The 15848-nt window shown below is 39.9% G+C and overlaps 2 protein-coding genes across 2 annotated transcripts; both read right to left on the bottom strand.

The window, feature by feature from the left end:
* Positions 1–1717: 1717 nt before the first annotated feature.
* Positions 1718–5561, bottom strand: cdk21 (cyclin-dependent kinase 21). Its single transcript, XM_084744044.1, has 7 exons — positions 5242–5561; positions 4556–4688; positions 3460–3627; positions 3123–3232; positions 2953–3003; positions 2649–2781; positions 1718–2157 (listed from the first exon to the last, which is right to left on the bottom strand). The coding sequence occupies exons 1-7, from the start codon at positions 5448–5450 to the stop codon at positions 2080–2082; spliced, it is 882 nt and encodes a 293-aa protein (XP_084600170.1). The 5' UTR covers positions 5451–5561; the 3' UTR covers positions 1718–2079.
* A 2168-nt stretch (positions 5562–7729) lies between these two features.
* retsat.2 (retinol saturase, tandem duplicate 2) lies at positions 7730–14775 on the bottom strand. Its single transcript, XM_084744042.1, has 11 exons — positions 14550–14775; positions 13345–13527; positions 12732–12973; positions 11663–11864; positions 11377–11574; positions 11161–11280; positions 10655–10793; positions 10384–10493; positions 10125–10294; positions 8493–8652; positions 7730–8385 (listed from the first exon to the last, which is right to left on the bottom strand). The coding sequence occupies exons 1-11, from the start codon at positions 14707–14709 to the stop codon at positions 8237–8239; spliced, it is 1833 nt and encodes a 610-aa protein (XP_084600168.1). The 5' UTR covers positions 14710–14775; the 3' UTR covers positions 7730–8236.
* Positions 14776–15848: the final 1073 nt, after the last annotated feature.

Genomic DNA, 15848 nt, shown 5'->3' with positions numbered 1-15848 from the left:
AAGGGTTGAAAATAAAATATTCTTTTTCAAAAAGTATACCTTAAAATTACTTTTGTATTCTTAAATTATATTTCTAATACACCACAGTGTACTACTTTTTTTCCACCTGGTTTAACAACTGAACTTTTAAAACGGACAACAAAGTTATGTAACTGTATTATTTTGTCTCCTGCTTCAATATTTTCACATCTTAAATTCAAATTCAAAACCACAGCTCATACAGTAAAACCACATGAACTGCCTACACAGACAAAACCCAAGAGAGATTAGTAGGAAAATGTTTCCTAGTGTTCAGGCTGAACAGAGGCTGGATAGTGGAGGATCTGGGCTGTGGCTGGCGCAGGTCAACGGTAGGGTTGGCTGGGGCTTGGATGGGTAGCTGGGCTGAGCTGCGGAGGAGGGTTTGCTGGAGCTGGAACTGGAACTGAAGACTGGGCTGAGTGTCGGGTGGCAAGCAGGTCCGGAGAGTGGGTGAAAAGGTGTAGGAACCAAGGCATGAAGGCTAGAGACAAAGAGCCGAGGGGGAGCAGATGGAACAGCAGGCCGAACAAAAACAGGGTAAATGAACGAAGCTGGTAAAGAGCAAAATTTGTGAAAAAGGCTGGAAACGCAGCCTGACTGAGCCAGGCGCGAGGTGCATGTGGCAGGGCTGGGTCTTTGTAGAGGCCTTGATTAAGGATGGGCTGCAGCTGGTGAAGCTCTGCTGCACCTCTGGCACACCTGTCTCCACTCAGACAATCACAAAGAGAGAGAGAGAGAGAGAGAGAGAGAGAGAGAGAGAGAGAGAGAGAGAGAGAGAGAGAGAGAGAGAGAGAGAGAGAGAGAGAGAGAGAGAGAGAGAGAGAGAGAGAGAGAGAGAGAGAGAGAGAGAGAGAGAGAGAGAGACTGTCTGCTCAGCAGTGTTAGACGGTATTACATCTAGTTTTAAGTTGGGAGCGAAAGATCTGTGATTGAAATAATATTTCCTCTGTTGTGTTTAAACATTTACAGTTGAGGTCTGGGCGAGACAATGTGAGGATCCTTCATAGATGTATTCTAATGATTTATAATAAATGGTTTCTATATTACATCTATGAGATTCACTACTGGTACTCGTTCTTCCCTGTTGCAGCACTGCCCCCTTCTGTTCAGACTGTGGAGTTGCAAGGAAAGAACATATGTTCTGCTAATGTAACTGTTCTAGAAGTGTAACTATTAGTTTCATAGTCGATTAACCAGTCGATTATTTTCTCAATTAATAGATTAATTGTTGTTGAAGAAAATGCTGATCAATGTTTTTCCTTAAATGTCTCGTTTTGTCCACAACCCAAAATATTCTGTTTACTGTCATAGAGGAGTAGAGAAACCAGGAAATATTCACATTTAAGAAGCTGAAATCAGAGAATTGTGCCTTTTTTCCTATTCTAATTCACCTAAATCAAACATTAACATTATGGTAAATGATGGTGTTGCATTCAAATGCACAGATGGGTTTGGGGGACAGTTATTTATAGAAAGATTTATTTAATGAACAGTGGAACTCATGTAGAAAAATATCTTGTATAATCTGTCAATACAAACATAAATACAGGTGTAATCTGTTTCAGTGATTACACCATAAATATCTTTACAAAAATAAAACAAAAATACATCATTTCCACAAATGTGCACAAGTCTAGAACAAAAAAAGCTTTGATGAAACAGCATGAACCAACACATCAACTTGTACTTGTACTATCAAATCAAGGAACAACATACTTTTACTCTGTTCAAAAGAAGGCAGGCCAAATTTTACTTCAAAAATCCTTCAAAAATGTCTCATATTTTGTTTACAAACTACATATTTTGGAACCTAAGGCTATGGATTTTGTGCCATCAGAGCCACGTTCTACAAGTCAGGCAGAGTATTTTTTATTTAATGATGTTCAAAAGGTGTAAAGTAGTTCCCTCAAACCTAACCAGACTTTCTCATGATGCAGGTGTGTACGATGGCTTTTATGGCACAAGACTAGTTAGTAAAGCCGACAGCAGAGCAGAGAAAGAAGCAGAAGGAGCTGAAGTTTTTTTCCTCCTTCCCTCTTCGGCGTTCGATTGAAATCTTCAGTGCTTCATGAAGAACGGATGAGCCAGGGCTTTGGCGGCAGAGATGCGGCTGCTCGGTCTGAATGCCAAACATTGCTGCAGGTAAAGAGATTACACACCTTACAAAGGACTTGGAGAAAAGTACATTTCGTCTCAGTGACGCTGCTATGATCCTTTTGGTTTTAAACACATTTAATCAAATAGTTAAATATCATGATTCAATTGTTCAAGCATTAAAGACCCGTTGTGTGAGATTTACTGGGATCTACTGGGAGAATATGGCAGAAATGTGTAAAATCATTCTGAAAATAAGAACTGTTGAGTTTTTGTTATCTTAAAATGAACACTTTATATCTCTTCCACCTCTTGCACTGCAAGGTTTCTACAGTAGCCCAGAATGGACAAACTAAATAGTGGCTCTAGAGAGTTTTGCACCTACTGTTGGTTCTCCTACATGCTTGGGAGGGAAGGGTGAGACGAGTTGTTTGCAGTTGTTTGTCTGCAAACTCCCAATGGATGCCACCAAATCCAACATGCTGGTTTAATAAGTGGCAAGATGTTATTATGAAAAGAGAATATCTGCTCACAGATAGGAGGTCGTTCTCGTCGGGGTCCAGTTTGTGCAGCAGCTTGATCCAGGAGCCATTTGATCCCCAGCTGACTGAGTATGAGATCGGGCTGTCTTTGGGCCAGTCGTCCTCACTGGGCAAACCAATCACCCTGAAAAACATACAGGTCAAGAAAAGAAGTGAGCCACAGCAACTGGCAACGCTGCACCTGCCTTTTTCAAGGAATAACGTCAGTGAAATTTTCCCAATTTTTTGAGGTTGATAACTTTCCATGGTTGTTTAGCAACTTCTGAATTTAGCAAGAAAGAAAAACACTACTCACTCAAAGATTTTTTGCAGCTGCTGTACCTCCGTGTATCCCTGGAACAGTGGTCTGTGGGAGAACAAATGTCATACGTGGCAACTTTATCTCTATTTAGACGACCGTGGAGTGCGTTCGCTCTCTAGAGCCACATATCTCCTCCAGCCAGACACAGACTCAGCTCTCCTTACCTCAAGAGGAAGAGCTCGGCGAAGATGCAGCCGGCGCTCCACATGTCCACCGAGGACGTGTAACCAGAGTTCAGCAGCACCTCCGGAGCTCTGTACCACAGGGTCACCACCTGAGAGAGATGAGGAGGCATGAGGAGAGAATTTAAGACATGAAGACACACAGCCGGGGGGTGGGAGAAAGAACAAAAGAACATTTTTCACCACGGGCCAAAGAACAGACAGAAACCAGGGCTATATATAGGAAAAAAAAACAGGCTCCGAAGTGTCTCAGATAGAGAATCACTGCAGCAACTTTATCGAGCTACACCAGAAGGAAGTCACGTGCTGCTTCACTTACACCTGGAGTGAGGGCGATATTGAAGGTGTAGATGCGTGCCAGTCCAAAGTCTGCGATCTTGACTTCTCCGTGGCTGCTGACAAGGATGTTTTCTGGTTTCAGGTCACGGTGCAGCACCATGTTTGTGTGCAGGAAGTCCAGTCCTCGCAGCAGCTGCTGCATCACATCCTGCACAGACAGAAAGGAGAATTTCTTGTTCTACTCCCTGTCCAAAACCAGCGACCGGACTCCTTAAAAGGTTGCATTTTTAAACTGAATACGTTGGAACTGGTTGAGTGAAAAGGTGTCGAAAAGTGCTGTAGTGCTTTATTTTCCTGAATTTGTGCTTTACAGTAAAGGTTTGATTTGAATGAGGAAATAACAAAGGACTGGAACATGATTTGTGAAGATGCACATAAATTATCTATGGACAAATGTTGTAGTTTATCAGTGTAGAGCCAATTTTAAATATTTTATATACGACTGGTAGATTAATCACGTTTCTTATGTGAAAACTAGTATCAAATAAATGTATCTGAGTAAAAAGTGCTCCATTTTCCTCTGAGATGTAGTGATGTAGATGTAAAATGGACTCAAGTAAAGTACAGGTGTGTCAGAGCTGGACAATCCAGCAGCAGGAGTGTATAACTCCACCTAAAAAATAACACACTACCCTTTTCAGTACAGCACTTGAACAAAAGTCATTACCACCACTGGTTGGAGGACAACGTGACTCTGGTAAAACTGGAAATTCCAGCTTTACAAGTTAACAACGAACACATGAAACCAACCCTTGCTTTGGTCCCCAAGGTAAGGGTTGTGAAATTACATTTTTACTAAGACAGATCCTGTGCAGACAATGGACACACCTTCATCCCTATGATGAGGAACAGAGTACGAGGGCCCTCAGCAGAATTTCAGACTGCAAGATGGAGGATAATTCCTGATAAGAGTTAGTGACTTGTATGGTATGTGAGTGTGGTATAATCATGCAAAAGGAACCTGTGCGTGTCTAAATTGTGAGTGTTGTCTTGGTCTGCTGTTTGTTTTAGTTCCTTTTCAAGTATTTTCAAATACATGCAGCTACAATATGATAAACCAGGTGTTGAGCTCAGACCTTAATACAGTCACGGCTCAGGCCAGACGGAGGAGCCTTGGACAGGTAGGCAGACAAGTCCTGGTCAATGTACTCCAACACCAGAGTGAGGTCCAAGCTCCTGCCCACAGGTACAGCAGACGCATCCAACAGCCTGGATGTTAAAATCAGCATGGGATTAGAAAATACCAGAAAGAAAATTAGTGTACTTTAAATAAGTATTACTTAAAGTGAGACTGTGTGTATATACATATATATATATATATATATATATATATATATATATATATATATATATATATATATACACATACATATATGTGAAAATAGAGAAGTCCAAAAATAACGGCCCCTGGGGTGACACCAACCCACTGATCCCCCTCCTACACTGTAAATGGTGAAATGTAGCTGCTGTACTTAAAGGGTATCTTCATTATTTTTAAACCTGGAGCTTATTTTGTGTATAATTTCTGAAACGGATCCAGTATTGCTGCAGCAGTCAGCCACAAAATGGGCTACAGTGTAATCTAGAGATCTGCATGTTTCTATCATGTGTGAAACATATTGATCATGCAGAGCAAAGCAGAGAAGTGTGAGGAGTTCCTAAAAGTTTCTAATGTTTCTGGAAAAGTTGACTACAACGATAAACCTGTACTTCTACTTGAGTAAAGAAGGTGTGTACTTTTACCAGTGCTGAGTAAACTTACTTGACTATGTTAGGATGGTTGAAGTACTCCATTTTGCGCAGCAGAGCCACCTCGCGGATCATGACAGCAGGGATGCCGGCGTTCGGCGAGTCTCCGCGGATGGTGAACTTCTTCACAGCCAAGAAGCGCCGCCTCTCCCCGACCTCTCTGGCTTTGTACACCTTACCGTAGGAGCCCTCTCCCACCTCTGCCAGGATCTCGTATTCCATGGTGTTCCAGATGAATTAACCTGCACTTTCCAGACAAACGTTTATTTTAGGATAACAATAGTTAAAAGTCATTTTTACTTGCTTTCATCACTCATTTTAAGCCAAAGTTTCAGATAGCTAGATCATAGACATTTAATAATAACACATTTAATACACAGATGCTGCAATGGCCTTATAAGTCAACCTCACAGGTCGATTGGACAGGCCAAGACTACTGTGCATTCAGATGACTGTATAACCAGGTAGTAAAGCTAGAAAACTTTTTCAGCTCTCTCTCCTCTTTTTCTCAACTTTCATTGGACTGAATGGGAGCCATCTTTGCATACACTATCTAGTTCATTATAATATATCTATAGTGCACACAAATCAACAGCATGTCTGGGCTTTTTGGTCTTTTTTTTCTTTTCTCAGTTGTTTTTTTTTTCAGCTTGAAAACTGCTCACCATTCAGTTAAATTGTTCAGGAGAGGGTGAGTAGATAATGACTGAATTTTCATTTTTGGTGAACTACCCCTTTAAATGATGACGTTCAATATCCAATATCGATAATTCAGGGTTCATAATCTCCATGGAGCAAGAAAAAGTTTTGTTGTTGCTGCTTTTATAACTTTTTCCATACAGAATATGAAGCCAACTCTTAGAGTCGGTTTAGTTTTAGTGCATTTTATCCAGCAGCTCCCCCACTGTGGACGTGTTTGTCCACAGCTCAGTCTTCTCCTGTCCAACATGGTGGCGAGGTTGGCGTTACGCAGGATCCAGCCGAAGCGGTAAATGTGGCCTCTAGAGTTATCAGGTGTCTGTGCAGCTGAGGTTTGCAGTTTAGCTAGCAGGAGTGACAGACACCACCTGTGCTCATGTTTTCAATCAGTCACCGAGTTGAATGTCCTCTTGTCCTGCTGATATTTGGTTTGTTGTGCGGTTCTACTTTACCTCAGACTCCTGCGCACACTGTCCCCTCCATGCCTCCTCTGGTGCCTGCAGAAAAAAAAAGTCACTGCTGCATTAATGCAGGCAGCATCACCAAAATTGTGACTAAATCACACCCCTTTTGTTCGCCAACTAATCAGAAAGCTCAAACTTGACATTTTGGCGAGGCCACTTCTTGTGCACGTGTCCCTTAAACACATGCGGTGTTCAAGTGCAGCCAATTGACTTCGTATAAACAATTTAAATAAACAAATACACATAAAAGTCGTTTGGGAAGAGGGTCAAAGTCTCCTCAGTTTACATTCAGATAGGGATGTTTTAAGAATAAACAATATGCGTTATTATTGCTCATACTGTAAACATGCCTGAGTTGCAGAGGTGTGACATTCAAGTGCTAAAAGCAGGTTATTAAAGGGATACTTCACCCAAAAATGATTGTTTTTTTATTGTACTTGTAGTGCTGTTTATCCATCAGGCACCACAGGCGTGTCCAGACTTTTTTTGGACGGGTGGCCCAAGTAGGGCACTGACTTATCCAGGGATGGCATGAAGTATGTGCTATTAGTTTCTTACATCCCTGTGCTTATTTTTTTATATATGTATAAAAGATAAATATTCCACAAGTCACAACAGGGTGGCAACATACCAATATAATATAAAGTTTCCATACGTTATTCTTGAAATCCCAAAACAAATTTTACCTCAATTTACCCCTTTCCTCAGGCTCCACCATGAAAAATAGTTTTATTATTGTGATTTATTATTCAGTCTCCCGTTGGCTGTGCGTAAAATGATCAATACAGTAAATTAACAATAAAATTAAAAGTAGGCTACATATTTTTCAAAAAATGCACATTAGTTAGTTAAGGTTGAAACTAAGGTCCCGCCTCTCTCTTGGCAGTTAGCAAATCATACTTTAGGATAATGGGTGGCACTTCAGGGGCGCGTTCGATCTGAAAATGGTGTGCATGATTTTGCTGTGGTTTCCGGATTGAACAGCACGTTTCCTCACAACACTGTGCAACAGGCTTTGAGATACGGCTTCTCTCATTTGGCAATTGTGCCACAGGTGTTACCCAATCAGCAGTAATGTGTGTGTGTGCATTTGTTTCAATAAACATTTTGTCAGGGCAGTGCAGCCCAGATTTAATCGGTGACCAGTGCACACGTTCTGCACATTTTTCAAATGTATTTTTTGGTGCCATGATACTTGAAAGAAGGCAGACATCTCTACGACTGATATTTAACAATATAGATGGATAAATAGCTCTTCAGATAAGAGAAAAATGCATATTTTTGATTTAAGGGTGAATTGTCCCTTTAAATGAAGAGAAGATAAAAGACTACAACCAATTTATTGTTTGTACCCTTTATTATTCAAAGGGGAGTAAAATTTTGTAAATCTGTTACAAACTGCAAACCAAACACATCACAGAGTTACAGTAAAAACAGTACACTGCAAGTTGCATATGAATTTCAACATTACGAATGGTTTATAAAAGCATATGCCCCAAGAGCTGAAGCCATGTTTACTTTTATTAGTGCAGGTTCACTGTTGAGAACTCAGCAGCCTCATTACTCAGACGTTTAACATCCCACGTCTGACATTACTCACAAAACTGATGCATTCAAGCATGAATTAGTGTAGGTTTGCATATTTTAAAATACAATCAGAGCTGCTGTGAGTTGTTAAGGAAAATTCACATTTCCTTTTTATTTTAGCAATACTGACTCCTTGGTTAGATGAAATCTGGGAGTCCGTGCTGCAGAGCTTTGAGCCACTTCACACAGGGTTTTTGTGGGTTTACTACTGATTAATTACAGTATATAACCATCAGTCAGCTTATTGTTGCCAGGCAGTTACTCCCCTTTCAGTTTTTCATTCATATATTTTGTTTTCTTTGCCAAGGTGATGGCATCCAGATGCAGGTTGCGGTTGAGGAGGACCGAGCCGCAGGAGAGAGCTCCGGCGAGAGCGCCGGCAAAGCCACACAGAAACACGTCCTGACCTGCAACACAAAAACACAAAATGTGTTTCATTCAGATCATCCTGCAAAGTCCTGTCAGGAGTTAAATGAGATCTCCGGATGATGTTACGCCGCACAGACGGACTCACCTGTCAGGTAGAGGTTCTTCAGTGGAGTCTGAGGTCTCACTGTGGCATTGAGTTCAGGGCTGAAGCGAGCGATGCCGTGATCCGCTCCGTAGATTTCACCTTTGGGGGCTCCGATATAGTGTGTGTTTGTGATGGGGGTTCCAGCATCGATGTACTCAATCTACACAAATACACACACACAAAAAAACAAGCATGTGAATATATAGATTTTTATGAAACCAGGAAAGCCAGCCTGGTTTTATGAATCATTTTGAATCACTTTTAAAGAACAAAATGTGAATTGTTTCTGGTGTTTTCGGTCGTCTAACAGTGTATCAGACAGAATATCTTTGGGTTGTAGATAAAACTAGACATGATGTCATTATCTTGTGCTTTGGGAAATGGTGATCAACATTTTAAGGACCAAACAACTAATCAATTCATCGAAAAAATGATCAACAGAGGGAAAAACATTGATAATAAGACTTTCATAGATTCATAGAAACAGTCCAAAATTAACCCATTAAATAAAGGCCAATACAATAATACAGTTAAACAATTGCCTAATCTTGTAAAATAACCCCGAACATCAGCAACCATTTGGAGAGCAGATTTTCTGCAGCACTGATTTAAAGTCACAGAGAAGAGCCACATTTTGCAGTTTTAAATTTTGCTGCAGGTTTAAGGCAGTGACAGCAACATCCCTTAATTTTAGCATCCAATTACCTCATTCCAGTTCAGTCTTTATTTTCCAACATGCAAGTATTGGATCAAACTTTAAAATTCTGGTGTCATGACATCTTTAATTCTCACCTACTGGAAATACTCTGTTTAGTTTAGACAAGAGGTCATGGGCAGAACTTGCAGGAGGCGGGACACGACGAGGCTACCAACTCATCTATAATGATGATGATGTTTTTGTGTTGATATCAGTTCTACATTTATTTGGTCTAATCCACAATATCAAGGAAAAACTGGAAAGCATCATACAGATAAATAGAAAACAGTATGAAGCAGCCACACTGTGTGCACCATCAACATGTCATCAACACGCCTTGGCGCTTGCTGTGACTCTTCCAGACAGTGACCTGCTCTTTTCTATTGGACTCTGACAGACTTTGTACGAGGGTGCTGGCTGGGTAAAGTCCATTTAATGTCCAGTACAACTGGTTCGGACATTTGCATTATCACTTAAGATAAGCTCAGGGTTTCAGTGCACGTGTCAAAGGGACTTAAAGAGAGACTTTGGATTATGTCAAGTGGGGTTGCATAGAGTTGCATAGATGGTGGTTGGCACATCCCTAGCGGGGAGGAGAACCAGCATAGAAGCTAACTACTGAACTGCAATTTTCACTACTTTACTTTGCCGTCAGACAGCCTTTTCCGTCGGGAAAACGCTGTTACATAAGCCAAATATTGCTCTCTTCAAACTAACCAAACTCCACAGGCAAAATCAGTCATTTTACCCCGAGAAGACAGGAGCTGCTGGTCTACCACTGCCTCGATTAGTTAGTTAGTTTGTTTGTTTGGATTGGAGAGACTGGTGTGTGGCTTATATAACAGTGGATTTGCATCAGAAAAGGCTGTCTGATGGCAAATTTACACAGGGAAATTATTCTAAATATACTGTGAATATACTGTCAGAAATGTTACCTTGTCTCTGGTTATCTTGGGGAAGATGTCCATAACCACCTCCAGCGCAGTGTCAATGAACGCCTGTTTCAGCTCTTTGTAGTCAAGCCCTCTGTTTGTAACTTTACCGTCCTTCCACTCCTCGAACCACTCGTAGTTGGCAAAACTGACCAGACTCAGGGTGGACTTCCCTAGTGTGAAGAAAAAAAAAGACAATATGTTGTTCTGACACTTGTTACGACTTGTGCGTGATGCTGTATCCCATCATATGTTTCTGTACCTGGTGATCTCTCCTCCCAGGTCGGATCTTTAGCTGATGGAGAAGCAACAAACAGGAGAGGGATCTTTTTAGCAGATTCTTCCCTCGGTCCGTTCAGGTATTGCACCACTCTGTAAAGGCAAACAGGTACCTCTTTCTATTAAAAACACTGGGCTAAAAGTGACATGCATTCAGGACTAAAACAAGACAAAAAACAGCATTTTTTAGTTTAGTAGAATTCAAACGTCACGTAACAGGAAGCAACAGATACAAGATGGGTGTTGCGACGTACAGTTCGTCGAAATTGTTCTCGGAAAAGATCCAGTAGTTGTCCGCTTTCAGGCCCAGTTCCTCCTTGGTTCCAGTCACACCCACAAAAATACTCAGACCACCTTCACCGTTCTTCATCATACTCAGCTGATTCTGGATAGCTGCGTGACAGGAGTGTCACAGATCAGAGATAAAAGCAACATGACATGAGTCATTGCCCTCAGTTAGCAATATTAAAGTTACTGCAAGTAGCTTTTAACTGGTTATGAAACCATTTTAATTTTATACTGATGCCTCTATATGATTTTATTATGATTTTATTTTTATTATCATTTATGGTTTTTATTATGATTCTAATAAATTATTAAATATGTCTCCATACTTAACAAACTTTTCATTTTTCTGCCACTCTCCCTGCTCCCCTACTAGAGTTTCAACTTCTCGGATTTCCCCCCAAACAATGTCTACTCATTAATTTCATTCCGTCCACTATTTATATTGTCTGTGGCTGCAGCACTTATTTCTTACCCGGCATGGCCTGGAGCTCTTTGGGCAGCAGCTTCTGGTAGGTGTTGAAGATGCCAGCGTTAGAGATGACCATAGGGGCACGGATGTGCACTTCCTCTTGTCCTTTCATGACGCTAACACCTGAAACCATATGAACAAAAACAAAAAAACACAGTGAATCTTCTCTCTGAGGGAGCTGCATGATGTGTTTAGAAAAACTGAGGAAATCACACCCACCATAAGCTTCCTTGGCCTCATTGAACAAGATGCGGTTCACTGGAGCTCGTACTAGAACGGCACCACCTGCCTTTTCGATGATGGGGATCATGTGGTAGGCAATTTCTGTGGCTCCACCTTTCGGGTACCAGGCCCCGTTCAGATAGTGAGTGACCAGCAAGCTGTGCATAGAGAAACTGGCGTCTTTTGGCATGTTACCTGCAGATCAGAAAAGGAAACAAGAACTATGAGCAGAACTCTAAAGAAATAAACTGATCACACCAACAGAGCAGCTGCTTCGTCCTACCATAGGTGCCAAAGATGTAGGTGAAGACAGCCCTCAGGTCCTCGTTCTCCGTCAGTCCATTGACCACCTCAGTCAGGCTGCGGGGAGCCATTTCGAAGAAGAAGGACAGACGTTTGGCGAGGCCGGTGTAGGCCAGGAACTTGGCCACGGGGACGGGACAGAGCTTCAGCAGAGCGAGGAGCCAAATGCCCCGCCCGGCTTTCTGAAGACAGAATACAACAAGACACAAAGATGATTAGGACTGAGTATCAGTGCTAAATATCTTTAAATTATCAGTGAAAATAACCCAGTATTGAATAGTAATAATAGTAATAGTATTGAATCTTTTCCACAAAAGGAAATGGGCAAGCAGACAAAAGGAAGTCTGCCTACAGTCTGACAGTGTGGACGAAATTACAAATTATAAATTCTTAAGTGCACGAAACAAAAAGTGAAACAGAAACGTGAAAGTAAACAGTGTTTCTGTTGTGACATAAAACTCTGTTATTATGAATCCATTTACTCTTATTATTTACTCTCCTTTTATATGTCTTTCCAAACTTAATTTCTCCTTTTTGGCTTGTTTTTTGTTTCCCTGAAGCTGCATCTGCAAGTTGAGTTTTGCAAACTGCTATTTCAAAGAATTTAACTTAACTTAGGACTTAAGAAATAAATAAGGTAAAAGAAATGAATAGATGCCTTTAATTGACTCCAAAGATACAGAACGTGACATTTCTTTATCTGTGTCAAAGCAAAACGCTGTTGCAAGTAAAATGATGCAACATCTCAGCTAATGAGAGGCCTCATCTGACCTTTGATTTACCAGCCTTTGAGCCCTTAACCAATATCAGTGACAACAGCATCAGAAATCTGGATAATGAAGCCACTTTGTGCTAAAGTGCAGTTTAGAAACACACAGTTTACTGGGAGAAAGGACAATTTGCTGCACATTTAAATAAGTAGAGAAGGAAAACACATTTTTAGGGTATCAAAGACAAAATACTCTGCTCTAAACCCTGAATTTCAAAACAAGTTTCTGTACTGACTAGTCGATATTTTGTCCCGATTCTTGATAACAAGCAGACCTCACCTTGACCAGCCTCAAGTACTCATCGATGGCCTTCTCCTCTCCAGGGAAGCATTTCTTCAGCTCCTCGGGGAAGCGGGTCCTGCCGCTGTAGATGGGATACTGGCGGCGGTTCTCTGGAGGTCCAAGCACCACTTGGTCGAAGGGATTCTCCAGAGGTTCCCACTGCAGTTGTCCGTTGGTCATCTGGTCCAGCATGCAGCGGAACGGCTTGTGGTCCAGCAGGTCACCGATGTAGTGGATTCCTAAGAGAAACAGGAGGGATATTTAAGTGTGGGGGATATTTTTCCTTTTCTTTCCTATTATAACTTTTCCTATTATATGTTAAAGTGAGCAATATGTTAATGGAATGTTAATTAATATGTTAAAGACTTGCAATAAAACCTAATTCAAGCAAGTACTTCAACTTAGCATGTTTCTTTAATCTCTGATGACATATTATGGTCATTTTATGATTTACTACAGTAAATTTATTACAAAATTCTCCTTTAATTTTGTTGTTGGGTGGAACATCTTTACACAAAGTGTCAAATGACAAACTAAACGACACCTTCACAGCGTTTTCTTATTTTTAAAAGTGACAGATTCAGATAAAGAAAAGTGCCATCATTCTCACCAACATCAAACTCAAAGCCCTTCTCAGTGAACGTGTGGCAGCATCCTCCAGCCCGGTCATGCTGCTCTAGAACCAGCACTTTCTTTCCGACTTTGGCCAGCAGCACCGCAAGCCCAAGACCACCGATCCCACTGCCAATGACGATGGCGTCCAGGTTTTCAGGTACTTTACTGGCCAGAAAACCTAAAGAACGAGCAAAAAAAACATTGAAACACCAGTACAACAAGAGCACAAATGGCACAACGATAATAAATCTGAGGAATGTGACTTAAAATTACTCAGTTCCAACTTTAAAAAGGTGAGAATTTATTGCCTTTCTTTGTTTTGCTTTGTGAACTAAATATGTCTGGGTTTTTTGGATTAAATTAGCAAATTAGAAATGTGGATTCTCACCAAATTGCTAATAGGCTTTTGTTAATTTTGATATTTTAGAATAATTACTTGGAAGACAAAGTAAGTAATTAATAATATTTTAACAATGATTTTACATTTTTTCAACCCTAGAGATTTGACTTAATTTAGTTTTTAAAATATATTTGAATGAAGGAGTGCATGAAATCAGTTAGGGCTGCCACTAATGCTTAATTTGGTATTAATCATCTTTCAATCACTTTATTGATTCATCGGTCAATCTATTTAATAAATAAGATGCTGGAAAACTATGAGAGATGGCCATTAAGATTTTCAAAAAAAAAAAAAATCAAATACATAAATAATTTACAACAACATAAAACAAAAAAAGCAAAAAAACACCTCTGAGAAGCTGGAACCAAATGTTTTTATATTTCACTTGCAACTTATCTTTAACTACATCCTCTGAGTGAAGAAGTAACAATCTGCTTCAAATATGCACCTATTTTAAATGCATCAAATACTGCATGCAAACGTGAGAATTTACTGATTCTCCATGTTTTATGACTGTGAACTAAATACGTTCAGGTTTTTGGATTAAATTGGAAAAATTTAAATAACTAATCATTTTTTAAACAATCTTCGGTCACATGAGGACAGGACCATGCTGTATGTTACATAATAAACAGTGTGAGTGAAGACAGACTGACAGATACAGTAAATAATTTACTTCAACAGCAGTTCTCTGCGGAGAAATCCACTTAAAGCAAATATCAATAAAAAAAACATTATTATTTTCATTAATTTCAGTTCAGTTTTGCAGGACATTTAACGACCATGGTCATTTAACCTACCTTGCTTCAGAACTTTGTTTTTCTCTTTTCGGTCGTGAACCATCTTCTTTAACGGTTCACGGGTGTCCGTCTCAAACGGGTTGGGCCCGGAGCCGCTGAAGACATATTTTACTATAAATATGACCAAAGCTACACTAATTATCGCCACACTGAACCACATAGTTGCAGTCTATCGATCAGGCAGGTGGATGTTGACCACACGTTCACTGGGTGCACACTTCCGCATTCGACTCGCTGTAACTACTGCCTATATAACTGACAGCGGATGATGCCGGCCAATCAGAACACGCCTCTGGCAGTGTCGCCCAATCAACGTCAAGTTCAGCGCGAGAGCAACGCCTCGTTTTGGAAAACACGGAAATCACGTCCCAGCAGTGTTTCATAATTGGAAACAAAGGTCTTATTGACCTTTGGTGTCCGTTGTCAAGAATAAAAATGAACTTCAGCGACAACAAAATCTATTATTATAATCAAATATCAAAATATATATAAATAATGCGAGTTTATTTATTTTTTATCCAAGGCCATCAGAATCCTTTTAAAAACTTTTAAAAACTAAACCTTTTACTTTTTTAAATATAAATCTTAAACGTTCAATCTGTTTTATTTTATTTAACTCTTTCTAATGTGCAATATACATTTGTTGATTTTTATTTCAATAGTTATTTCAGCAACTTTTAAAAAAAATGTGTACTAGTAGTCTGTCATGTGTAATATACAAACCAGCAATACCTGTTTGTTGTGTCTGAGTAAAACTAAAAATATATATTTATGTATAAATAATTTGAATTATTGTAACTACTATTATTATCAGAAACCTTCAGAATTCTTAAACTTTTTAAGCTTTATTTCATTACATTTCTTTTTCCTGCCCAATTATATTTAAAGTCCTGAAATGTCTTTATCTATATAGTAACTACAAACCAGCAATTTGATGCAGCTGATAACATAATTCCCCCGCTTGTCTGCCTTTCCAAACACCCTGTCAGCTGATAATCTGCAGCAATAATGTCAACAAAACTTTCAAGTTAAGATGCAAATTTTCAGGAATAATAAATGCTCAAAAATTACTTGTGTCAGTCAACCTGAAGCACAATGTATCACATGCCCCATGCCATTATAAAATAGTTGCTGCTGGAGTTACTATCTTTTCTCATAGCGCTCCTCAGCAGAAACATCATCCACTGAGGTCTGATTGGGGAGTTTTACTTCTCTTTAATTTACCAGTTTGCAACCTTGGGAGTTGAAGGACTGTTTAATTTGATATTCTGTGTAAACATGAAGGTGAAAATCCTCTTC

This window comes from Lutjanus erythropterus, chromosome 19 (genome assembly GCF_056507025.1).
Source record: "Lutjanus erythropterus isolate fLutEry1 chromosome 19, fLutEry1.hap2, whole genome shotgun sequence".
Lineage (NCBI taxonomy): Eukaryota > Metazoa > Chordata > Actinopteri > Lutjaniformes > Lutjanidae > Lutjanus > Lutjanus erythropterus.
Note: the sequence above shows the minus strand (reverse complement) of the source record. Positions and strands in the feature narration are given on the sequence as shown.

Coding starts and splice junctions, on each gene's coding strand:
- cdk21 (XM_084744044.1), bottom strand. CDS start 5,450: ATGGAATACGAGATCCTGGCAGAGGTGGGAGAGGGCTCCTACGGTAAG. Junction 2,782..2,952: donor CAGCTGCAAAAAATCTTTGA/GTGAGTAGTGTT, acceptor TATGTTTTTCAG/GGTGATTGGTTTGCCCAGTG. Junction 2,158..2,648: donor ACGAGAACGACCTCCTATCT/GTGAGCAGATAT, acceptor CTTTACCTGCAG/CAATGTTTGGCATTCAGACC.
- retsat.2 (XM_084744042.1), bottom strand. CDS start 14,709: ATGTGGTTCAGTGTGGCGATAATTAGTGTAGCTTTGGTCATATTTATA. Junction 10,494..10,654: donor GAGAACAATTTCGACGAACT/GTACGTCGCAAC, acceptor TTGCCTTTACAG/AGTGGTGCAATACCTGAACG. Junction 8,653..10,124: donor CCAAGATAACCAGAGACAAG/GTAACATTTCTG, acceptor GTATTTGTGTAG/ATTGAGTACATCGATGCTGG.